The 25,653-nt window shown below is 43.0% G+C and overlaps 1 protein-coding gene across 2 annotated transcripts in view; it reads right to left on the reverse strand.

Annotated features, from left to right (window-relative positions):
* Positions 1–25,653, reverse strand: part of COLEC12 (collectin subfamily member 12) — a 182,495-nt gene that overhangs the window by 22,986 nt on the left and 133,856 nt on the right. Inside the window, exons 1-4 of one of the 2 annotated variants that reach the window (XM_032152680.3) lie at positions 16,875–16,946; positions 15,894–16,016; positions 6,618–6,716; positions 4,842–5,888 (exon numbers count right to left, since the gene is read on the reverse strand). In XM_032152680.3, coding sequence (XP_032008571.1) covers positions 4,842–5,888; positions 6,618–6,716; positions 15,894–16,016; positions 16,875–16,932 — 1,327 coding nt within the window. In that variant the 5' untranslated portion in view covers positions 16,933–16,946. Of the gene's footprint in view, positions 1–4,841; positions 5,889–6,617; positions 6,717–15,893; positions 16,017–16,874; positions 16,947–25,653 lie in introns of those variants that run through there. The other variant, XM_032152679.2, reaches the window with a different exon arrangement.

The raw sequence follows: 25,653 nt of genomic DNA on the forward strand, positions 1-25,653 counted from the left end.
GCATAGCACAGACACCCCAGAAATGTGGACTCAGAAAATGAGTGAAAGCTAGCTAGATGTCAGCATCCTGGGGTCTGATTCATCTCTAGGGCTGGGCACTAGAAACCCAGCAGTAAGTACTTTTAGACTTAAATCATCCTTAACCCCACCTGTGTGATTTTATTCTTTGTGCATATGAAGCCGTTTTGTTTTCCACTGTAATGTACTGGCTACAGCTGCAGCAGAAGGGAAAGCTTTGAAGGAAGTGACCTTATTTACATTTGGGTGTTATGCTGACCCCACTCTAGACACTGCACTAAGTACTTTCTTTTTATTACTTCTTCGGGTCTTCATAACTCTAAAAGGTACACACAGATGAGGAAACAGAGGCACTGAGAGGATGAGGAACTTGGTACATGAATCCAGCCCTGTCTGATTCCAGAGCTCTTGTTCTCATTCATTGAATCTGATGTCTCTTGGAAGAGCAGAGAGGGAAAATGTCTGGTTGTACAGGAAGGATGCAACTGACGCTTTCCTTAGCTTGCAGAGGAACAGCCCAGGAGGTGGAGTGATCTTTGTACCTAGAAGCATGTATGAGAAGTCCTCTGTGTATATAATTAGAATAAAAATCTTTGTATTATTTGTATCAAAAAATAAGGTTTTCTTTTCTTTTCTTTCTTCCTTTTTTTTTTTTTGAGATGGAGTTTCACTCTTGTTGCTCAGGCTGGAGTGCAATGGTGCGATCTCAGCTCACCACAACCTCCGCCTCCCGCGTTCAAGCTATTCCCCTGCCTCAGCCTCCCAAGTAGCTAGGATTACAGGCATGTGCCACCATGACCAGTTAATTTTATATTTTTAGTAGAGACAGGGTTTTTCCATGTTGGTCAGGCTGGTTGCAAACTCCCAAAAAATAAGGTTTTCTTAACAAGGCTTCTTGGTTGATGGATGTAGAGATACTGTGAACATCTATCTCTACACTATCATCTGCCTTCAGCACAGTCAGTCAGCTTCAGCTCCCAATTCTTAATGCAGCAAATGTGTATGTGGCTGAACTGGACAGTGAGCACTGGGGTTCATTAAGTGCGAGTCAACAGGAATTTTCTGGAAAGCATCAGATTATTTTGAATCTTGCAGATGCCAGCCCCACATAAGCCAATGTTAATCCATCCTGCTTTATCCATCTGCCCCTCATCCTCCGGGATGAGATCTGCAGGTACAGAAAGGGAAAGGTGCTAGAGAGAAAAAGTGTGGAAGAAAACACTTGCATTCAGAAATGGAATTCCTTCTTCCTCTCAGTCTCTCGTTCCCTCGGAATACCTGCTGGGTATTGCTGGTCTGGAGGCAGTGGAAGAGAATGAATAGAAAGGGAGCAGCTTGGTTGGCTTGGGAAGCTTCTCAGATCAACTCATAGAAAGTGCAGTGAACAACAAGACCAGGGATAAATGTATAGTGTCTCTCAAACACCTTGGAGGCTGATTTCAGAATTGAGATTTTCTTTGTCACAAATGCTTTTCCATGAGTCAGAAACCTCATTCTATTATAATAGACATCTTCCTGTTAACATGTCTACATGGACCTCTTTTTCTGCAACTCCCCAGTTTGTATCACCATCCACCTCACTGCTCATGCTAAAGACTTAGGAAACATCCTGTTCCTCTGTTTCACTCATTCCCCACACCAATCCATCAGCAGGTCCTGCCCCCCAGTCTCGTCCAGACACTCACACCAACCCCCTACCATGTGTTCAATTTCTGTCCACATCACCCCCAATCCCTACAACACACAGGTGCCTCTTGGCTGCCCCTTTGCTTCTGGGCACATTGGGTAGGGAATTCTAGGGTCCTGGGCACAAACATGGACAAGCAGGGGTTGGTGTGGGCTCCGAATACTCACAGTACCTTGAGGCCCAGGACTCCTCACCTCAGCAGAGGCTCAGCTGGGGGAGGCCGGCCGGGACCTCCTAAAGCTGGGGTCCCTGTTGTCAGGGCAAGGAAAGGGATGCCCTTGATTCTGTCTCCAACTCTCCTCTTGAATGAGGGTACCCACTTCTCCCTTCTCCACTGCCAGCATTCTAGGCCAAGTCACCAACAGCTGGTCCACGCTCTCACTGACCCCTCCCTGCTCTCTATTCTCTTCCCAGCCCCCAGAGTGACCTTGTAAAAATATAAAGCAGATCATCTCAACACCTTGCTTAAAACCTCCCCCTCACGCTTAGAATAAAATCCCAACTCCCTGACCTTCTAGGCTCCCTCTGGGGTGACCGCGTACAGTGGGGAGGGGCACACACTTTCAGTGACTATCCTTGGAGTTAACGGCATGAGGTTTGGCACCAGACAGCCTGGGCTCGGATTCCACTGAGCTACTTTTTGCTTGTGTAAACCTGAGCAAGTTACTCAAACCTCCTAAGCCTTAATTTCCTTGTCTATAAACTGGCAATGATATTGTAAGTAGCAGCTTCACAGAGCTGTTGTCAGGATTCATTGGGATGTTTGTGAAAAGTGCTCAGTACATTCACTTTCAATACTAGCTGATAAAAAGAATCCTAACAATAGAAACATTAACTTAAACACTCAGGGTCTCATCTTCAAATATTAGCTTTTCATGTCCTTACTTGGCTGAAAAGCCACGCTGTCTATAAACTAAATAATTGAAGACAAGCTAACAATTAAATTAATGAAATAATAAAACTATAAAATTAATAACTAGAAAATATCCAGGATACCATGATAAGATTGCTAAGAATTTTTTTTTTTAACGACTTAAAGGGCTACTCCTTTTTCAGAGTAAGACTCACACCTACAATACCCCTGACCTGCAACTGTCCAGCCCCTCCAGAGCTGGAGCATCCTGATTGAGTAGGGGAGCCATTATATTTTCAGCTAATACCCATTTTATGAGGAACATTCTGTAAACCAAAATTGATCTTCCCTTAGTGAACACCCACTAGTCTTGTTTCACCCAGTGGCATCCCTCAGACAGAGCAACTTTAAATAAGTGCAGATGGCTGTCTTGGTCTCCACTGAGCAGGCTCTCCTAGGGGCGAAAGCTCCCAGGTCCTCAACCCTTCCTGACAGTACATGGTTTCTAGCCCCTATCATTCTGATGTTGCTTTTCTGAGCATGCTGGTCTGGGAATGTCTCTTTTGAAAGCGGCTCCTCAAAGTAAATATTATCTTCCAGAGGTGGTCTTGACATACTGAAGAGAGTCAGATATTACTTCCCTTTTTATTAACACAGTCAAGGAACACATTACCTTCCCTGGAAGACACATTTAACTGCTTCCAGTCAACTAAAATCCCCATGCTTCACGCACACTTCGTTCCAGCCATGCCTTCCCATCAACATTTATCTGTTTTGTCTTATCCATTTATGAGCAGGATTTTACATGTATTCCTATCTACTTCATTTGATTGACATCTTGATACTATTCTGGCCTCTCTAGATCATTGTGGATTACAAGCACAAAAGCATTGCTTTTAGCAGGTCATCCATGCTAGTCACTGACAAAGCTATTGAACAGAGTTCTGCCATCTGCTATCCGGATCTGCCTTCAGCCTCACAGGGGCTTATTAACTACCACTCTTTATCCTTGATCATTAGACTAGTGTGGGAGACATACCCCAAGGTGGCCCCTAGTGACTCATGCCCTTGTGTAATCCTTTCTCCTTGAATGTTTGCTTGCAGCCCATCTTCTGATGCCCTGAAATTCTCTTTATGTTAAACTACCTAAAGGTGAGGACCACTTGGTTTCCTTTGTATACCCCAGACTGCTGAGCACAGCATCTTCCACACAGTACTTTCAACTTAAAACCTGTGAAAATAGTTTGCGACTGGAAAATACTGTTAATATATGATGCTACAATTCTTCAACTGTGGACTTAATCTGAGTCAAGGACTTTTAATTTATATGGATGATCTGGATAACAGTAAAATTCAGATTATATGTATGTATTCATTTATTTATTTGTTTATTTAGGAGATGGGATATTGCTATGTTGCCCAGGCTGGTCTCAAACTTCTGGTCTCAAGCGATCCTCCCACCTCAGCCTCCCAAAGTGTTAGGATTACAGGCATGAGCTGCCACACCTACCAAAACTCAGATTTTATAAGCAAGACACATCGTTTCCTTCCTCTGTGACCTTACAGTTACTGTGATGGCCAACCATTCATCTACTCATGACATGTAACTCCCTTAATGGTAGCTTTGTGACCCAAAAGACTTGATCTTGCTTTCAGAGGAGCCCGATTTATATTGCATTGAAATAGCTCAAGGACCAAGAAAATTCAAATTAACCAACCTTTCACTCAACAAATAATTAATGGAGCCCCTTTAAGTACTGTCCACAGATTCTTAGTTACACTTCTTTTCAAGATGTGGAACTTAATTCCACTTGCATTGAGTGTGGGCTGGACTTAGTGACTTATTTCTAAGAAACAGAATACAGTGGATGTGATGGTGTGTGGCTTCTGAGGCTAGTATGTCATGGTATCTTCCTTCTTGTTCTCTCTCTTGAATTCCTTGTTCTGGCAGCAGCCAGCTGCCATATTGTGAGGACACACAAGCAATTTCACACAGCAAGGAACTGAGGCCTCCTGCCAAGAGTTATGTGAACAGGCCACGTTAGTAGCAGACCCTCCAGCCACAGTCAAGCCTTTAGATGACTGCAGCTCTGGCCGAGATCTTGACACAATCTCATGAAAAACAGTGAGTCAGGACCATCGAGCTAAGCTGCTCTTGAATTCCTGGTCCACAGAAACTATGAGATGATGAATATTTATTGTTTTAAATTGCCAAGTTTTAGAGTAACTTGTTACGCAGCAATAAACAACCAATACAAATACAAATCCAGAATTTTTACTTACCTTGTAGTATTGTAAAATTCTTGATGAGCTGACCATGCTTGGAGTCTACTAGCTTCATTTCTTCCATAATCACTGATAAGTTGGCTACTTCAGTGTCTAACCTCGACCTCATCAAATCTTGTTGCATCCTGAGAGAAACAGAATCCAAACGGATGTTGGCCAGGGTATTATTCAAGGAGGTCAGATCATCTGTGTGTTTGGTAAGGGTATCTGTGCAAGTGGTCCTGACTTCATTTAGATTGCTGGTCAGCGTCCGCAGGTGGTGGGCTGTGTAACTGATATTGCTAATGATGTTCACAATATCCGTCTCAAAGAGCTGGAAGCGTTCCTCCAGTTGGTTGAACTTGATGGCTGTTCTATTCTCTGCATCTTTGTGTAAGTCCTGCAGGTCTTTCAGGTTCTGCTCGTTGGCTTGAGAGACAGTGGTGATGTTCTCCATCTGACCTGTGAATGAGTTGAGCTGGCTGTTCATATCCTCCAGGGTGTCGTTGTTGGCTTTGGCCAACGCAGAGTTGTTGGCAGCCAGCGTCTGCAAGCTCTGCACTTTCTCCTTCAGCCAATCCGTGTCCTTCTTGGCTTGAAGAAAAACCTGCTGCAGATTTTGAAAGTCGTTCTTGATTCGCTGGATAGCCTGGCTTGTGTCATCCACAGACCGCTGCAGATTCGTGATGAGGTTCCTCTGCTGTACCTGGGTCAGGTTCAGGTTGTTGAGGTTCATGATGACCACGTTATGAGAATACATTTGGTTCTGCAGATTGCCCTGGAGCACGCTGGTATCTTGTTGCAGATTTGTGACATAGCCATTATATGCCTGGAGGGTTTTGTTTACAGTGGTGATGAGGAAAGAGTTATTCTCCAAAGTTTCTTTCAGTTGACTCTGCCTGTCCACCAGTGCATCCCCGCTTGCCTGTAACTTCTCCAGCGTATCCTTGTTCTTGCTGGTTTTTTCTGTAATCTCACGAAGTTGCTGACGGAGATCTAGAATGTCTGATCTGAAGGTGGAGAGTTCTGAGTTGGTGCTGATAGCTTTCTTCCCAGTTTGGTCACCTGGAATAAGAAATATCTGTGACTTATATTGGTGGTATGGAGAAGTGTTCGGGCAAGGCCAAAGATCCCAAACATACTTAACTGGTATGCACTGTATTTTAGATGCAAAATTGGCAGTATAAGCAGACAGCTCTGCATTAGTAAAATGTACATATCTATTAAAACTGGGTCCTGGGGAATCAGAAAATATGCTCAGAACTAGGAATGACAAACTTGGCTGAACATTTTTCTCAAAGAGGGAGGGGGAATTTACTACATTTTAGGAGAGTGGGCAGGATGTCAAGAAGAAAATAACCTTTTAAATTTCCTGATTTTTTTTAATGAAAGCAAAAATCAAGGAATAGAATAAGCTAGGATCTTTTACTTTATGACTTAATTTCTACAATTCTTCTATGTAGTTTAAAGTATTTCAAAAATGCTCAGTAAATTCCCATTTATATGACAGTTTTTAAAAAAGGGTATTTGTGGTTTTTTTCAGTCAGGATTGATCTTCAGATATTATTTGGCACATAACAGTTTTTTTGGCAGGACATAATTCCAAAATTGACCCTTAACTTTAAAATTTAAGCATTTGAATTAAATCATGAGGGAAGACTCAACATGCAACACAAAAATTGAATGTCCTTCTGGGTGAATGGGGAGTTTATAGCAACATCATTCTAAGAAGCTGTGGTCATTTATGTAGAGTCAGGGGATTTCACTTAATGGTTTAGTCTTGTCACAGATTACCTAATTTTTTCAGGTCACTTTCCACTGCTGTGAGCTTGTCATCATAGGTTTGGCGAGATGTCTCCATGCCACCTGTGACATTGTCCATTTTCTCTACAACTAAGATTTGGAAAATGATGCATTAGTATACATACCTGCTCATATTTTATTTTTCAGTTTCAAAACAACAGATCATTTCATTATGGAACAAAGGAAACAGATTGAACAAAAAAAGTGTAACTGAAATGAAATATAGGAAAGAAAAGCCATCTTTTTGGAAAAATAACTTACTTGTCACAAAACGCAGGGGTACAATTTACTTAGTTGAGAATTGTATGTTCTTAACTGTTCTTATGATTCTGTAATGCCTTGGATGTTTCAGAAATCATTTGGAACTAATTTAAAAATTTTCATGCATTTTAGAAGTCCCTAATCTGCTATTTCCTATATTAACTTCCATAGATGAAGGCACAGCACACTGTGATAATTTACTAAATGTTGTCACTCATCAGCTTCCCTAACATTCTTGGCAGGTGGGACTCATTTACCTAGAAGAGGATTCCATTGGCAAGGAAAACCCAGCTCAAGTCTATACACAAAATCGGCATAGAAAGGATGCAAAGTCAGGAGTGTCTGCCACTTTCTGTTATGAGTTCCACCACAAAGCCCTGAAAATCTGCTTTTTGTTAGTGACAACTGATTCTGTAGTTTATCAGTTCTCAAGTAGATGCCTGAGTGGTGTCTCCAAACAATGATTTGCCAAGAAGTATTTTTTGGTAGTATTTTCTTGATTGTATATGATAGGGAAAGTAATGCCACTGATAGGGTTTGGCTGTGTCCCCACCCAAATCTCATCTTGAATTATATTCCCCTAATTCCCATGTGTTGTGGGAGGGACTTGGTGGGAGATAATTTGAATAATGGGGGTGGTTTCCCCTATACTGTTCTGGTGGTAGTGAATAAGTCTCAGAAGATCTGATGGTTTTATCAGGGGTTTCCACTTTTGCATCTTTCTAATTTTCTCTTGCCGTCCCAAATGTTAATCCCCAAGACAATGGGGAAAATGTCTTCAGGGCATGTCAGAGCCTTCCTGGCAGCCCTTTCCATCCCTGGCCTGGAGGCCCAGGAGAAAACAGTTACGTGGGCCGGGCCCAGGGTCCCCACGCTGTGTGCAGCCTAGAGACTTGGTGCCCTGCTTCCCAGCCGCTCCAGCCATGGCTGAAAGGGGCCAATGTGGAGCTGCGGCCGTGGCTTCAGAGGGTGCAAGTCTCAAGCCTTGGCAGCTTTCACGTGGTGTTGAGCCTGTGAGTGCACAGAAGTCAATAATTGAGGTTTGGGAACCTCCGCCTGGATTTCAGAGGATGTACGGAAACTCCTGGATATCCAGGCAGAGGTTTGCTGCAGGGGCGGGATGTGCATGGAGAACCTCTGCTAGGGCAGTGTGGAAGGGAAATGTGGGGTGGGAGCCCCCACACAGAGCCCCTACTGGGGCACCGCCTAGTGGAGCTGTGAGAAGAGGCCACCGTCCTCCAGACCCCAGAATGGTAGATCCACTGACAGTTTGCACCGTTCACCTGGAAAAGCCACAGATGCTCAACACCAGCCATGAAAGCAGCAGGGAGAGAGGCTGTTCCCTGCAAAGCCACAGGGGTGGAGCTGCCCAAGACCATGGGAACCCACCTCTTGCGTCAGCATGACCAGGATATGCGACCTGGAGTCAAAGGAGATAATTTTGGAGCTTTAAAATTTGACTGCCCTGCTGATTTTGAACTTGCATGGGGCCTGTAACCCCTCTGTTTTGGCCAATTTCTCCCATTTGGAAAGGCTATATTTACCCAATACCTGTACCCTCATTGTATCTAGGAAGTAACTAGCTTGCTTTTGATTTTACAGGCTCATAGGCGGAAGGGACTTGCCTTGTCTCAGATGGGACTTAGGACTGTGGACTTTAGGGTTAATGCTCAAATGGTTAAAACTTTGTGGGACTGTTGGGAAGGCATGATTTGTTTTGAAATGTGAGAACATGAGATTTGGCAGGGGCCAGGGGTGGAATGATACAGTTTGGCTGTGTCCTCGCCCAAACCTCATCTTGAATTATGTCTCCCAGAATTCATATGTGTTGTGGGAAGGACCCAGTGAGAGATAATTTGAATCATGGGGGCGGTTCCCCCATACTGTTCTCGTGGTAGTGAATAAGTCTCACGAGATCTGATGGGTTTCCACTTTTTCATCTTTCTCACTTTCTCTTGCCACTGCCATGTAAGAAGTGTCTTTTGCCTCCCTCCATGATTCTGAGGCCTCCCCAGCCATGTGGAACTGTAATTCCAATTAAACCTCTTGTTCTTCCCAGTCTCGGGTATGTCTTTATCAGCAGCATGAAAACGGACTAATACAGCCACACTAAATAAAAGCTTCAGTTCTTATTCATTTTTAGAAGGCAGTAATTCTCTACAGTTATGAATTCAAGTACACGTTTCTAAAATGTTAAATAAGAGGATGTTTCTCCAAAAGTGACTTAGGTGAGATCCAGCTTCTAGCAGCTTGGGATTAAGTCTGACTGTCCTTCTTGGTAACAATAGCTTAAAAAAAAAGACTTCAGCCTGGGCGTGGTGGCTCATGCTCATAATTCCAGCACTTTGGGAGGCCGAGGTGGGTGGATCATTTGAGGTCAGGAGTTCAAGACCAGCCTGGCCAACATGGTGAAACCCCATCTCTACTAAAAATACAAAAATTAGCCAGTCGTGGTGGTACACGCCTGTAATCTCAGCTACTTAGGAGGCTGAGGCAGGACAATCGCTTGAACCTGGGAGGCGGAGCTTGCAGTGAGTCGAGACTGCACCATTGCACTCCAGCCTGGGCAACAGAGAGAGACTCTGTTTCAAAAAAAAAAAAAAAAAAAGACTTCAAAAAATGAGACCATGCTTTATATATCAATTATGAGCCAATGGATCCAATTTATTGTATTCATCACGTGTTCTACCCACGCATGACTGTGTGAGATTCTCCTGGCTCCTCTCAGGAAGAAGTAGTAAGTTCCCATGTGTTTGTGTGACCCAAAGTGAACTGGCTCCTTGGATCCTGGAATTGTCCCTGGAGAAGCTCACTATGTTTTCCCTCAAGCTTCTACCGTCTGGTCATAATGAAATGTGTGCACTGCAACACTCTCTCACACGAGCCTTTCCATGTGTTCTCTCTACCTAGAATGTTCTTCCCTGTGTTTTTTTTTTACTGAGCTAAGTCCTATTTGCTCTTCAAGACTCTGCTTGTCACTTCCTGTGGGAACCCTTTGCCGAGGTGCACCTTGCAGAATTCCCCTGGCAAGTTGTCCTTTCTCTATTATGGGACTCACTGCACTGTGCTGGCATGACTTATCTACTATTACATCCTTTAGGGCAGGAAAATTTACATTCAATTCCATCTCTTCCTCTTAGCTCAGTGTGTGGCACTTAGTAGGTAGTCAATGAATATATATTTATTATGTCATTTATTTACTTAATTTTTTATTAGACGGAATTTCACTCCTGTTGCCCAGGTTGGAGTACAGTGGAATGATCTTAGCTCACTGCAACCTCCGCCTCCCAGGTTCAAGCGATTCTCCTGCCTCAGCCTCCCGAGTAGCTGGGATTACAGGCGCCTGCCACCACGCCCAGCTAATTTTTATATTTCTTTTTTTTATTATACTTTAAGTTTTAGGGTACATGTGCGCAACGTGCAGGTTTGTTACATATGTATACATGTGCCATGTTTGTGTGCTGCACCCATTAACTCGTCAATTTTTGTATTTTTAGTAGAGATGGGGTTTCTCCATGTTGGCCAGGCTGGTCTTGAACTCCTGACCTGAGATGATCTGCCCACCTTGGCCTCCCAAAGTGCTAGGATTATAGGCATGAGGGATTTATTTAAATAAGTAGCAATCTGCCTGCTGAGCTACAGGGCAAGCAAACACGTGTTTCCCAACCAACCCAGAGAAGCCTGAGCACTGGCAGTGAGTATGACATTTTGCTGAGTAATTATTATTTTTAAAGTTACTACATAGACACAGAGGTGCAGTTCTAATAATCTGTACCTTGGGGGTTGCTTCATAGGTACACATACTCCTAAATCCCTGGAAACGCTCAAGAATAAAATGTTTCATATGTGTTTTTAGCAAAGCTAATTTTTAAGAACTAAAATACAGAATGTTTACAGGTTTAGGTTCAGTTTTGATCCTCAAATCAAAACATATGCCTCGGTCTGTCCTCAAACCACATGCAGGATCTCAAGTCCTGCCCTTCTTTCCTGGAAGCCACAGAAACCTTCAAATATGCTGACAGTCAGTCATTTTCTACCCTTTCTACTTTTTCTTCCATTTTAGTTTTGAAAAACAGAGAACTGTCATGGACAGATAATCCAGGTTTGTGTAGAATAAATACAAAAGGGATAAATATATTCATTAAAAAAAAAAGAACAAAAAAAATCTGTCAACATTTTCTTCTGTGCAGCAAGGAAACTATTTTCCCTGCCCACAAGTGCTAATGAACAGCTTACATGCACTGGGGGGTGTGTGTCTTTGTTTAAAAATAGGATCTGGTATAAAGCTGGAAATGTTAGGATTGCAATGCTGGAACCTGCTACTGCATAAAAATACCAGACTGGTGGAGATCCAGAACTTACCCTTGCTGTAACAGCACACAGTACTTTTATTGGCTTTTATTCTGAATTTATTAGCACCAATTCTCAATCAGGAATATAGTTGCAGAGCCATCCTATATTACCCTGGAAATTCCCAGTCTATAGAGATAGACCTCAGTTTGCAGACCATTCTCATATGAGAAAAATGAGCAGGATACACAGAAGGGTGACCAGCAGTCTGGTTTCTCATAGGCTCTCCTGTATTGGGAACTGTTTCTTAACGTAGAATTTTTCTACAGAATATTGGTGTTTCAGATATTATACCTGAAGATCTGTCCCTCTTCAAGTATCCAAAGTATAATTCTCTAGGATACTCTGACAATAAAACCTTTTTTATAAAAGCACTTCGGTATCATCCCTTGGCCTGGGCCACTAACTTCTTCTTCCCTTGTCTTGACTCCACTTCTCCTTGAAGGTCCACTCCACACCTCACTACCCCATTGTACTCAGCCACACCTACAAGTTCATCCCACTGCACATCAACTCGATCTTTATTTGAATGATAATAATAATAGCCTCTATTTATCGAGTGCCTGCTCTTTGCCGGATGCACTACACCATCAGTGCAGTTAATCCTTCCAACTGCTGTTTTGTAGACGAAGAGATTGAGGCTCACAGATGTTCAGTAACTTGCTAAAAATTACACAGCTTGTCAGTGACTATGTGGGATACCAGGCTGGAAGGTTTAACTCCAAAATCCATGCTCTTTCTATAACTCCGTATCACCTCTCTTTTGGTATTTCTTTTTCCTAAATCTGGTTTCCTCCAATAAAGAATCCCCTAAGGGGAAGAATTATTTCTGTTTATGTTCTCTTTAAAGTTAACAACACCAGACGTTTACCAAGCATCTGCCATGTAGGTGGCATAGTGCTAGACATTGAGGATTCAAGAGACACAGGCCATGGTCTCGGCCCTGAGGACAGAGCACAGAGCTCCTAGCTGGTGCTCACACATTTTTGTACCAGACTGATCATGGCACTTTGGGATAAACACTTCCTCTCTCTGGGACCTGGGGCTTCCCAGTAACATTGTTACACTCCCCTGGAATTTAATAAAGGCATTTCTACCTTGAACACCATTTTAGGTTTCCTTACAGAAATACAGAAAATCTGATTGTAGGGTGTTATCCTGGATCCTAAAGCACTCTGCAGTGTGATTTGATGTGTATTTTGAAAGCCTAAATAGTAAGCCAGTTGTAAATTGCTACATTGACCCAGCTTAGCAGCAAAGTAGACTACCAATGACTAGGAATGTTGAATTAAAGGAGATCCTTATTGAGAAAGATTCAGATTTCTGTCTTTTTTCTTTATCCTAATTACCTTTAGAAGGCTTCCTGTTGGAAAGGATAATGGAGTCGGATTTTCCTGTTCAGGAAATATTCTGGAAGAAACATGACACATTGAACTTAAGAGATAACTCCTGCTATGGAAGCTCTGTTGACGAATGATAAAAAGCCCGGGACAGAGGATGTACCAAGCTCAACTGTCCAAGAACATGTTTTCTGCAAAGTAGCTGATATGCCTTACAGTCACGACCACTGCACAGACCCTGTCTGGGTGACTAAGCGATTCTCTGGTTTCTTCAGCAAATTCTCTTGAAGGAAGCTCATTGTATTCTAACTTGTGGCTATGTAAGTGACATGAAAGAAGTAAAGAACAATTTTGAGCAAAACAGTATTAAGTTGCCTTTGCCAACTCTGACAAATAAAGTTTTTACTCCTTTCCTTTCAATTCCTCCTTCAGAGGAATGCCTTATGGCGCTTCTTTCATTGAATATTCTTTTCTTTCTTTCTTTTTTAACGGAGAGAGTTTCTCTAGACTTCAAAGGGGGAATGTGTGAAGGGAGAACTGGGTCTTATCTTTCTGCCTCTTACAACATTGGGTCACTAGAATCTTACCAGCAAGAAAGAGGAGTCACTGTTTGAGTAAAGAGAAAGCACATCTGGAAAATATCAACATTTTAGTTCATTAATGGTGTGTTTGGAAAGCAAAAGTGCATGTTGTATTATCTTTTTTTTTGTCAATGGAGGCCTGAAGGAGGGGGGCACTGAAGGAAAGAAAAGAGGGGCAAGACATCATCTTGTCTCCCCTTGTACTTGCTCCCCATTATCTCTTCTTCCTTCATCTTGGTGAGACTGCCCCCACAGAGCAGGCCAAGCCAATCTCCAAAACATTAGGTTTCCAGGTAGGCCTTTCAGGGGCAGCTATCCCCTAGATGCAGATTGACTTAGAGGTCCCTGAGCATCTATTGTTTGCCTTCATGAAAGGCAGCCCTAATGCACAATCCATCCATCCATCCATCCATCCATCCATCCATCCATCCATCCTCCCATTAATTCATCCAGTGAACTTTCCTGGGCAATGGTTAAATATCATGAGACTAGGTGCTGGTGGGAGATATAATAAATAGAAGGTAGTCTCTTGTCTTCACGGGAACTCGTAGTTTGGGTGGTGACACAGACAAGTCCACTGACTCTAATGACACAGTGTGACAGGGGCTAAGAGTAAATACTGGGTGCTATGGGAACAAACAGGAAGAGGCCTAATTCAGCTTTCGGGAGCTGCCATGTGTCTACATGAGACATGAAGGGTGGGAGGGAGGCACTTTAGCTGGAGAGCAGAGAAAAGGTGCTGTGGGCAAATGGACCAGCACACGCAAAACACGCCAGAGCCAGGAAGGGCTTTCCATGGATAAAAAGGGAGGAAATATCTGTATCTTAACAAACAAACAGAAAAAAAGAAAGTGAAAAAAAGCCTCTTCTTTGATTCTTTTTGTATAATTCTGAATGCATAAATGTCCTAGACTTTATTTCCCAGCAAAGGTAAAAATTACAAAATGTTATATATTTGCCAAACCACTCTCATCTCTCAGTAAATGTGATTACACAGTACTGAGGCTTAAAAGTACTTATTAAATGGCTAATTTCAAGCTTCTCCTTTATCTTGGCTCATTAGGAAAAGTCATGGAGAAGTGAGTAATGACCTAAATAATCTAAACAAAAGGAAGAGAGACAGTCCGGATTACCTGGGACATGGAAAACCCTCCTTTCTCTCACCAGGTTCCCATCCCACCTCTCTGCCCAGCGCTAATCATGATTTAATAGCCTGCCTTAATCACTTACTCTGTTTGCTGCTTCATCTAAAACTTAAGATGCTCCGGGTTAGATCATGGTCTAACTCATCACAAATGGATAGAACGACCTAGTAATTTTCCAGATTTCCATTGTCCAAACTAATCAGTCAACACACTCAATGATGCACATTATTATCCACATATATGGCCTTAGAGATGGGACTAAAAGTCTCGACTATACTGAGGATTTTTGACAGGTTTTGCCATTCTAACGGCTAGAGCTGTGTAATGTGGCTAGGAAGAAGCAAGGAACAGAGAGATACAGATATGATTTCCTGGGACCAGCTACAGGAGAGATACTTCAATTACATCATCTTTGCTCATCCCAAACACCTTGACAAGTAGCATTATTATTGCCATTTTACAGACAAGAAATCAGAAACTCTAAGAGGGTATGTTTCACACCTGGGTATGGAGCCATGCAGAAGACTTAGCATGACCCCTGGCACAGTGGCAAGCACTTATTGAATATTCACAATTGTATTAAAAATGGTAGGATCAAGGCTTGAACTTGGACTGTCTGGCCCTGACACCCATCTCATTCCAATACACACTGTGCTTTCTCAGGAAACTGCTACATGCTGGGAGAGAGGTGGCAGGAATGACCAGTTGGAGAGAATTCACTTGGAGTCTTTCTTTTCCTAGGTCAGTCTGTGGGCCACAGAGCAGAGGGAAGACCTGATGATCCACAGACTCCACGTCTGCCTCTGTTCTGAAACCAAATGGCCGTGTTTGCCTCACGTGTCTTTTAAACAAGGTTTCCCTGGCTGTTTTCTAGAAAAGGGCTTATGTAGTTTTGTGATTCTGAATCATGACACCTTCTACCTATGGTCTCTGAAAGGTGTGTGGGGAACTTACTGTGTCTGCAAGTCTGGAGGATTCAGGCAAAAATCCTGCCCTTACCCTAAACCAGATATGTTTAGGCCCAACATCCTATAAAGTAGGGTTGAGGTGGTAGTGCTCTCTCTGTGCTTAATTTCTACAGGGCAGTATTTTTATAGAGCTATATAAACAACAGTGACCACAGTCAATGTGCTGAAGAGAAAAAAGGGAATTAGTTGGCCGATCCCTGGGTGAAGTATGTTGTATCTCCGGAGATCTTGTGTTTTGCTTATTCTCTGTCAATATAGTTTTCCTGTGTGCTGACTCCAGAGTTTCCATAAAGCCTCCAAGAGATAAGATGAAAAAAAAAAAAAAATAGAGGAAGAAGGAGTAGCTGGAAATAGGTAGAAAAAAGCAACAAGGGAAAAAAAACTTTATAACTCTCAGAGAGGACCCTGATTATTGCTGAAATGAGTCAAAAGGAATTACTATGTCCTCCCTTTCAGATCTCATAGCTATAAGTTCGAGATACAGAGATGAAGTTTATCATGTTGCTATTCTGCATGAGTTGTACGAATGAAATACTTCGTATTTGCAAATATGAGTTTTCTCATGCTTAAATTAATGAAGGAATACTTGTTATTTGGAAGAAAAAAAAGAAAGCATACTTACCTTTATATCCCAAAATGGCTACTGTGATTGTTAGCAAGGCACACAAAATGTATAATAATATGATAGAAAACTTCAGTGCCCAGTTATTTTTACATTTGGTACATTGTGTTCCTTCCTGAATACCTGCAACAGAAGTCAAATTTTAATAACAGTAAGCAAAGATGTCATTTAAAAATGTATCTTTTTGCACTTTGGTTCAAATATTGAGACTAAGAATCATTTTTACATATGCCTTACTATGCTATGAGAACCATTTTGACAGTAAACACACTGCTTGAGCAACATAAGCACTTTAATATTACCATTCTATTGTTATAGCTGTATTTAATATGACTTAAAAATAGCACATAACTTTGTTTCATAGAATACAGTCATGCATCAGTTAATGGGAATACATTCTGAGAATGGCATCATTAGGCAATTTCATCACTGTGTGAACATCCTAGAGCAGGGGTCCCTAATTCCTGGGCCGTGGACTGGTACCAGTCTGGTGGCCTGTTAGGAACTGGCTGCACAGCAGTAGTTGAGTGGCAGGTGAGCCAGCATGACCACCTGAGCTCTGCCTCCTGTCAGATCAGTGGCAGCATTAGACTCTCTTAGGAGCGTGAACCCTATTGTGAACTGCACATGCAAGGGATCTAGGTTGCATGCTCCTTATGAGAATCTGACTAATGCCTGATGATCTGAGGTGAGCAGTTTCATCCTGAAACCATCTCCCGCTCCCTGTCCATCCATGGAAAAATTATCTTCCATGAAACTGGTCCCTGATTCCAAAAAGGTTGGGGACCACTGTCCTAGAGTGTACTTACACAATCCTAGATGGTATAGACCAGTGGTCCCCATCTTGTTCCCCAATTTTTCCATGGACCAGAGTAGGGGTAGGGATGGTTTCAGGATGATTCAAATGCATTCCATTTATTGTGTACTTTATTTCTATTATTATTACATTGTAATATATAATGAAATGATTATACAACTCACCATAATGTAGAAACAGTGGGAGCCCTGAGCTTGTTTTCCCGCAAATAGATGGTCCCATATGGGTGCGATGGGAGACAGTGACAGATCACAGGCATTAGATTCTTATAAGGAGCGCACAACCTAGATCCCTCACACGCACAGTTCACAACAGGATTCGCGCTTCTATGAGAATCTAACGCTGCCGCTGATCTGACAGGAGGTGGCGCTCAGGTGGTCATGTAAGTGATGGGAAATAGATGAAAATACAGATGATGCTTCACTCACTCGCCCACCGCTCACCTCCTGCTATGCAGCCCAGTTCCTAACAGGTAACCGGTACATGGCCCTGGGGGTTGGGGACCTCTGGTATAGACTGCTACACACCTAGGCTACATGGTATGGCCTGTTGCTCCTAGGCTCAAACCTGTACAGCATGTTACTGTACTGATAGGCAACTTTATTTCTGGCAACTTTAACACAATGGTAAGTATTTGTGTATCTACACATAGAAAAGGTACAATAAAAATACAGTTTTATAAGTTTTATAATCTTATGGGACTGCCATCATCTGTGCAGTCCATTGTTGACTGAAACGTTACGTGGCACATGACTGTACTTTCAAATCAAATTCCATTATGATAATTACAACGATAATTTCAATAAAAATCTCTAAATGACAAAATATTTAAACATTCAAATTTACTTATTTCAGACATTATTAGGCCTACAGCAATTCAAATACAACAAAAAAATCCTATTGATTGGTCCCTTGATGTTTGTTTCAGTGGTGTGCTGAGGTTGGTTCCTACTGGCTTGTGAGAGCCAATTGTTAAATTTGTAAGAATTTTGAGAGCTGGTTGTGAAACTGTTGGTAGCTTGAAATCAGCCCTGCAGGGAGTATTTACACCATAGAAATTGGCAAACACTGCAAATTAGGATGACCCCCATTCCCTGGCTGCAAACAACTAGTTTACCAGCATGCCACTGATTGTAATGTATTATAACCTATGGCAGAAAATACAAGTACTCTTATAATAATAATATAATAAATTTTGCATATCACATGTATACAAGAAACAGACACTGACCCTTATATTAGCTATCATAGTGATTTGAATAATGACTGTAGAACAAATAGAAAAACCAGACACTTTTGATGAGAGGAGGTAAATTTTTACTGCTAAAAGGTCGTTTTTGAAAAACATTCTTGTCTGAGTAGTAAACCAGCATCATTGCTGCAAGTGACTCCAGAAAGCTTTAAAAAGAGAATTTCCATCTGATAGATTAGAAACACACACAAGACAAAGACTGTGGATGTTTTACTGTGAAAATCATATTGTAAGGAATATCAGGAGATTCCCTGCTTTCCTGACCTGTTTCCCTATGTGTGTCTTACTAATAGCGTCCCCCAGGAGCAACAGCACATAAAGGACTGATCTCCTATAACTGTGCTCAATAACTTTTGATGGGTAAGTCATGAGGATTAAGCCACAGTTGAAGTTTCTCTCCTTTGGTTTGTAATTTTACGCATAGTGCCCTTCTTCAGTGAAAAGAGTTCTTCAGCTGTGTTTAATGCAAAATGATGAGAGAAACAGCATATAACAATGACTTAAATTTAGTTTTCAGGGCTCAACCAATCCCTCTGGTGTTGAGCACATCCCTCTGGCTGTAGACACAAAGGGAAGAGGTGCATCTGTCAATTTCATGACTTAGAGCAGTGCTTCTCAAACTTTGGGGTGCATCAGAGTCACTTGAAGCAGTCATTAGAACACACTGCTTCTAATTCAGGAGGTCTGAGAAGGGAACTGAGAATTTGGATTTTTTTTTTTTTTTTTTTGAGATGGAGTTTTGCTGTGTCGCCCAGGCTGGAGTGCAGTGGCATGATCTCGGCTCACTGCAACCTCTGCCTCCCGGGTTCAAGTGATTCTCCTGCCTCAGCCTCCTGAGTAGCTGGGATTACAGGCGCCCGCCACCACACCCGGCTACTTTTTGTATTTTTAGTAGAAACGGGGTTTCACCATGTTGGCCAGGCTGGTCACAAACTCCTGACCTCAAGTGATCCACCCGCCTTGCCGCCTCGGCCTCCCAAAGTGCTGGGAGTATAGGTGTGAGCCACCACGCCTGGCCAAGAATTTGGATTTCTAAGAAGTTCCCAGGTGATGCTGATGCTGATGCTGCGTTCTGGGGACCACACTCAGGAACAATGATTCTCAAACTTCAAAGTGCTTACACATCACATTGTTGAAATGCAGGTTCCGATTCAGTGGGTCTGAGGGAGGAGCTAAGATTCTACATTTCTGCAAGGCCTAGGTGACAACTGGTCTGAGGACCACACTTCGAGGAGCAAGGGTTTAGTTTAGAAGCTGGTCATGATGGATTGACCTTTGGTTAACCAGTCCCTTGAAGGTGAAGCTGTAAAATGAGGCTCACTGATCAAACAGACCTAGAGTAAATAAACTTGTTTATTATAATTTTTCTATTTTCCCCCTCCTCTTCCTTTCTGTCTTACTTCCTTATAGCCACCTGTATGTCTCAGCACCGTCTCTTATATCTAAAACTGACTTCACTTCTAGCCCTGCCAAACCAGATCTCCAGCCTCCACCCAACTTTCCTTATTGTACTCAACTCAACTACTATCACTATCCCAATCCCTCAGGTGGTTAAACTCAAAGACACCATCATTTCTTCTCTCGTACTTATTCTCCAATTCAGTCACAGGCCTTGTTAATCCTCCGGCGGGCTATTTTTCATCATGATCATCATCATCTACAGCTTATTGATGTTCACTTACTGCCTACAGTGTGCCAGGTTCTAGATCCCTTACACACAGCATCTCTAATCCACAAAAGGACTGCAAGGGGGCATCATGGTGAGAGCTGAACTGACACTCTATACATGTTGCAGTCAGGACTCCAACCTGTGTCAGACTCTAGAGGCCACGATCTCTCCACTAGGCCATGGTCCCTCTCTCTAGTCATCGTTTCCTCTCCATTTCCCCTGCCACCACCCTAGTGTGAGATCTTTTCATCTCAGTGGAAGCTTCCTCTTCCACTCCCACTGGACTCTAGCCTAACCCTTTATTAAAATACCACTGTCCTCATGACATTTGCTAAAAAGGAAAAAACCAAAACAACAAACTTTCAAGAAGGCACTCTTAACTAAAGGATGCGTGCATGCACACACACACCCACACTCCCCCCACCCCACCACACACATGCACCAGTGCATAAGCTCTCTGTAATCTGATGGTATAAAATGAAAAAAGACTCTTTACATCCAATAAGGGTGAAAATATTTTTGAAATTTAGAGAAAGGAACGTATAGGTAGACCCACAGACATGCCACCTTCCATGCTGAGAAACCATGAACTTGCTTTGGTGGCAACTGTGAAGCACAGAAGGGCGACAGACACGGGGTGCTCGCCTGACCTCCCGCTGAAGGACTAGGTGGCACTCCCATGGCTGATGGGCGGGTTTATTCCTTTTGGATTTTTGGACCATGCTGGGTGAGCTTCTTATGCCTCTTCAGGATGATTTCTTACATTCCACTAAGAGAGCCTCAGAAGATTTGGTTAGAGCAGAGATTATAGTAGATGACACAATCTGGGAGATAGAAGGTTGTGCAGAGGTCAAGCGTCACTGTGTCACTGATGGGAAAAGAGAGGCCCAGAGAGGGGGAGCAGGATCAGAAGCCACATATCCTGACTCCAGCACACTCATCTTTCCCTCCCATCCTTCCCCGTGAGCTAGCCCTGTGGCCGCCAGGCATCTGGTGCATTTGGTATTCCTGCAGATCCGAGCCCAGACAGCTGTCACTGGTTCACATTCCGAAGAGCTGGGGCACTTCCTCACTGTGTGCATTTCTCACTGCTGACTCTATCAGCATTTAATCAATATCAGATGGCACTGCCTGGCCTCCCTTTCCACTTGACACACTTTCTCTGTCTTGTTTCCCCCCTCCCCTGACTTCTTTTTAATAAAAATTCTGTTTTATCTTCCTCTCTGCCCTCCGCTGGGAGGACATCTGGCTAAACACACGGATGCCTACTACAAAGGGACCCTGCTGGCTCCTGTAGCTGGGGCACCCCCTCCTCCTTGAACCTAGATGGTTACAAAATAACATTCAAGAGAGATATCCCCCTGTTACCAGCCTTTGTAGTGTTTGTTTTCTTAGCATTACTTTCCAGAGCCTGGGGACTTTGTTCCCATGGGGGGTGGGGTGGGCAGGGAAGGAAGGGCTGGGGACTGATATACAGAGTGCTGCAGATGAGAGATTTCAGTTCAGGAAGTGAAGCAGTGCTGCCCCTCACTATTAAGAGATCCAGCGTGCCAAAGAATCTGGCGCCAATAGCACATTTGAAATTCAGAGGCCTACAGGCAGCAAGGACCTGAAGGGTGCATGCCTTTCCGCTGCTTCTCCCTCTTGAACTATCTCCCGCTGAACTCCACTCTTGGCTCATGTTTTGAATGTATTTTCCAGTGTCCAAGCCTTTGTTATACAAAAAAGTGTGGGGGCCCAGTGAAGCCAAAATTGCTCTGGTTAACTCCTTGAGTATTCCACGGAAGTTCAGAATAGGCTGACAATTTGGTCCCCAGTGCCCAAACTCAAAGTCCCCTGGGCTGCCCTGGTTCCAACAACACATTTCAGGTAAGAAGCTGGCAGAGGGGGAATGGGGGCTGCTGATCAGTGAGCCGTTTGCTGGTTGGGGGAATAATTGAAACACTCCAGGAATGACAGTGCAAACGGCCAGAAGAATTCACCAGCAAAGAGAATTCCTTTCTGCTGTGGTTCTCCATAAAGAGCCCTCCCAAGTGCTGTGGTCCAGTCTCAATCCAGTCTGTTTTTCTGATCTTTTTGTAGGAAAAAAAAAAGAGTCTCCTTCACTCTCATATGTTTTTGCCATGTATATCACTGAAGGTGGGCTTGTGTGTTAAAATGGATACATTGCAGATCCATCCCCTTCCTTGGTAGGTGGAGGCTGGCACCGTGGGTTAGTGTGGGACACTTCTGGGCTATTTTCATGATCACAAGTGTCTATAGCTCAGTGGTGTTGCCATAAAGATCATGTTACCAAAGAGAAGCTTTAAAAAGGGTCAATTGAAAAATCCAGAAAACCACAAGTTTTGATCTGAGATTCGCAGTGACCTTTTCATGTGGTTTTTTTTACAGTTATTAATCTACTGCCTGGTGGTATAGATTCCCATAAACCCATAAGAATGATTTGGCTCTAACAGTAAAACGGATGATTCAAATAAATTCCTATAATTAAAATGCCCTCAAAAGCAACAAAACAATAAGAGTTAACAACCTGGTTAGTTGCTTGAATGTTACGCAATTATCACTGGAACAAAAGTTAAATACATAAAACACTTTATCCACCGAAATAACTAGCTTTTCCTTATAATGAAGGCTATTTACTAAATGATGAAATATGGAATCAGTAAAAAAAAAATTTTTTTATTAGTGAGTAATTTAGTTCCCCAAATACAAATCCCAGCCCTGGACACCTTACTATGCCAAGTTTCCTAACGATGTGGATAGCCATGAAAACGGAAGCAGGACAAGAATTGGAAATGAAATCACTTTCTGTGCAAAATAAGTGAAGCCTCACAGCAGCTCTGTATTCATAAAGATGTGTTCAAACCAGAAAAGTTACTTAGAAGAGAGTTTTATGACAGCATGAACTCTTCGATGTTCATTCTGAACTTACATTCAAATTCTGTGCATTTACCAAGGGTATAGTTTGTTTTCATTGAAATTTTTTCATGTGTATAAAAAGAAAAGGCAGTCAGTTCTGGTTTGGTTTTTTTTTTTTTTTAAGATTATGCATTATTTATTTAAAATTTATAATTTATACCCTGCCTACTAAAAAAGAATTGTTGTAGGCAAAAACCAGATGTAACGGTCCCACTCACTCAGAGTATACAGTGTCTGCCAGAATATATAGTGTCTCAAAAGAATGCCATTATTTTCTCTTTGTGGTTTTTATAAGAAATCCTTTATTAGATGAACTGTCCACAAATGCTTTCAATTCCAAGGAGAGGAATCCTTGCTCACTGGGGAGCTCAACTATCACATCTCTTACAGTTGTCTCTCCTAGCTGGCCCCTTCCTCTCGGCTGTATTCCTATTCATTTTATTCCATGGGCACAGAGTGAACTGTCAACATTTCAGCAGCCTGACTACTTCATTATCTAGCACTACCATACAATGTCCTTCTGGGATTAAGTGCTGAATCTTTTCATTAAAAGGACTCATGAAAACGCAGCTCTAGCTTGGGTCATCAATCTGCTGTAGAATTGAGCCAGACACTGACTCTGACAGGTAATTGAGGAAGGCCATGCGACATTTCCTGAGTGGGTGAGAGTTTGCTATTGCTGTGAATGTGAAGAGGAATTGCTGAGGATGATGGCTATTACTGAGGACCTGATATAGGCCAGGAACCCTCTCCTGGTTACTTATAATGTCTTTAACAACCCTGCAGAGTAGGAATTCTGACCCTAATTTTACAGATTTTAGGAAAGTGGGGAGGTCAAAGAGGGTGAGTACCGAAGCCAGTGAGTAGGTGAGCTGGGAGTTGAACCCAAATCTTTTGCATGTTGCTTCTCCGAGCTTATTCATCTCCAGAAGTGAAAAACAAAACAAAGCAAGATAAAGGATGCCCAACAAGATAATCTAGAAAATGGACCGGTTAGACATACCAGTAGAAGTATTCTGTCAAAATAAAGGGGTGCAGAAACATCCTTTCACATATTGATACATAAACCTTTCTCAGAAATAAGCAATAAAATGTAGTCTCCAGTGGGTTAACTATTACAGGCCTGATGCTTCTGTCGGCTATAATTTCTCCTTTATTATTCTGTGGTGACATACTTAAGCAGCAAGTTATTCTGCCCTAAATAAATGCTCATTCTCTCTAGGAGAGGTCAAGAGTGGCTTGGAGGTTTGGCTGGTAAGGCATGTTAGCCCCTCAGGGGAATATCTCCCAATGCTGAGGGAGTTTTTGGAGTGAGATGGGCCGGGGAAAGAAGGTACCTTTATAATTTCAAAGCAAACTATGGGATATGCAGGAGCCTTGATCAGTTTAAGCTTGAAACCAAAATAAATTGGTTGCCCCATGTTTTTCTTTTGAAGTTCTAGTATGCTTGAAATGAACCCCAAAAGCCAGTCTTCAATGGCTCCTTCACCTACAGAGCCAAAAAACTGCTTGTGGCTCAAGCTTGCAGGAGCTGGGCAAGGTAAGACAGAGGCAAGGAAGAAGATGAAAGGAGGGTTTATCAGATGGTGGTTAAAAAATTTATTTACCTCTAGCCTCTTAGCCTCCCTCTAAAAAAAAAATTATCTGGAATACACTGGCAAAAAATAATATTTTTTTCTTTACCAATACCTCCTTGACCCCGTGGTTCAGGAATCCACAGTGATTCTCCAGTTGCTCCCGTACCCTCTGACCATGTTGGCACTCAGAATCTTGAGGGTGGGAGGGGCGCTGGCTGTCACCTTGGCTAATATCCATCTCACCAGTGAAGAAACTGAGGCCCAAGAACTCCACTCCTCTCTCCTACTCCCCCCACCCCAAGTTTATACACTGCCAGCCTGGCTTTAGGGCTTGGGTTTTCTACCTCCCAGCTGGAGTTCCTTCGACCCCAGAATTCTGCCCACATCACCACATTCCACTCTTGCTACATCCTGTTTATTCATTTCTTCAAGGTGTAAGTAGCAGGCAGTAGTTATAATGGTGAACACAACAGACGAAAATCTATCTCTGCCCTTCTGGAACTTATATTCCAGTGGGAGGATGTCTTCATATGACAGAAGGTGATGAATGCTATAGTAAAAACAAGGCAAGCACTGAGCGAAGGGCATGTAGCGGGGGACGTAGATGTCAATTTTAAGTACGGCGTCTGAAGCCCTCTCCGCAGAGTAACATTTGAGCAAGAGTTTGAGGGAGCATGGGAAGGACCCCAGGCACCTGCATAGCTATGTTCTCTGACAGGGCTCTGCTCATTTCCCCTCTGGGCCTTGAGATTTGCGCTTCTCCTCCCTGAAACGCTCTTCCCCTCCACCAACTAACTTCCTTTGTGCTTACTCACAGATTTCCTCCTCCCTGCACCCTTTCCTAATTTGCCTTGAATCCCTAAGCACCTGTGTAGTTGATACTGCACACATCCACACTCCTCATGATCATCTTCATTGCTACCTCCTTGTACAGGCATGAGGGTTTTGTTTTTCTGCGGTGTTGCGTTCGCATTTCCCTAAGCAAAGGAGCACCCGCTAGTACTCGGCACATCCTGCAGCTTAACAAAGGCATGACTGGAGCACGGATCTGGGCAGTGGGAAGTGGGCCCTCACTTCCAGGAGCAATCTCCCTGCCCCCAAATTGGAACCTGCTGTCAGTTGCAAGGGATTTCACAATCTCCTCTCCCACCTTTGTCTCCAGTCTTCTAGGTGATTTGCTGATCTCACTGTCCTGTGGGCCGGGGTATGGATGTCCTGGGAGAGGGGCACAGCTCAGGGGCCTGACAGTCAAAACACTGACACTGATGAGAGCCCCTTCCTCCCACACAGCCAAGGCTGATGCCACAGGGAGCCGCAGCCTCAAACCCACTGGAGGTAGAGGGTGAAATGAAGGTTATGATGAAAGGAATGCAAAACATGCCTTCAGACCCCTGCCCAGATTGAAGTGAGTCCCAAGACCCTACAGCATTTCTCCATTTTGTGGGTCTCAGCACTTCCAAAACTCCATGTGATAGGGCCAAGATGAGAACTGTAAACCTGCAATCCAACACTTGCCTTGAGTGTGG

The sequence above is a fragment of the Hylobates moloch genome, unplaced genomic scaffold (genome assembly GCF_009828535.3).
Source record: "Hylobates moloch isolate HMO894 unplaced genomic scaffold, HMol_V3 SCAFFOLD_5, whole genome shotgun sequence".
Taxonomy (NCBI): domain Eukaryota; kingdom Metazoa; phylum Chordata; class Mammalia; order Primates; family Hylobatidae; genus Hylobates; species Hylobates moloch.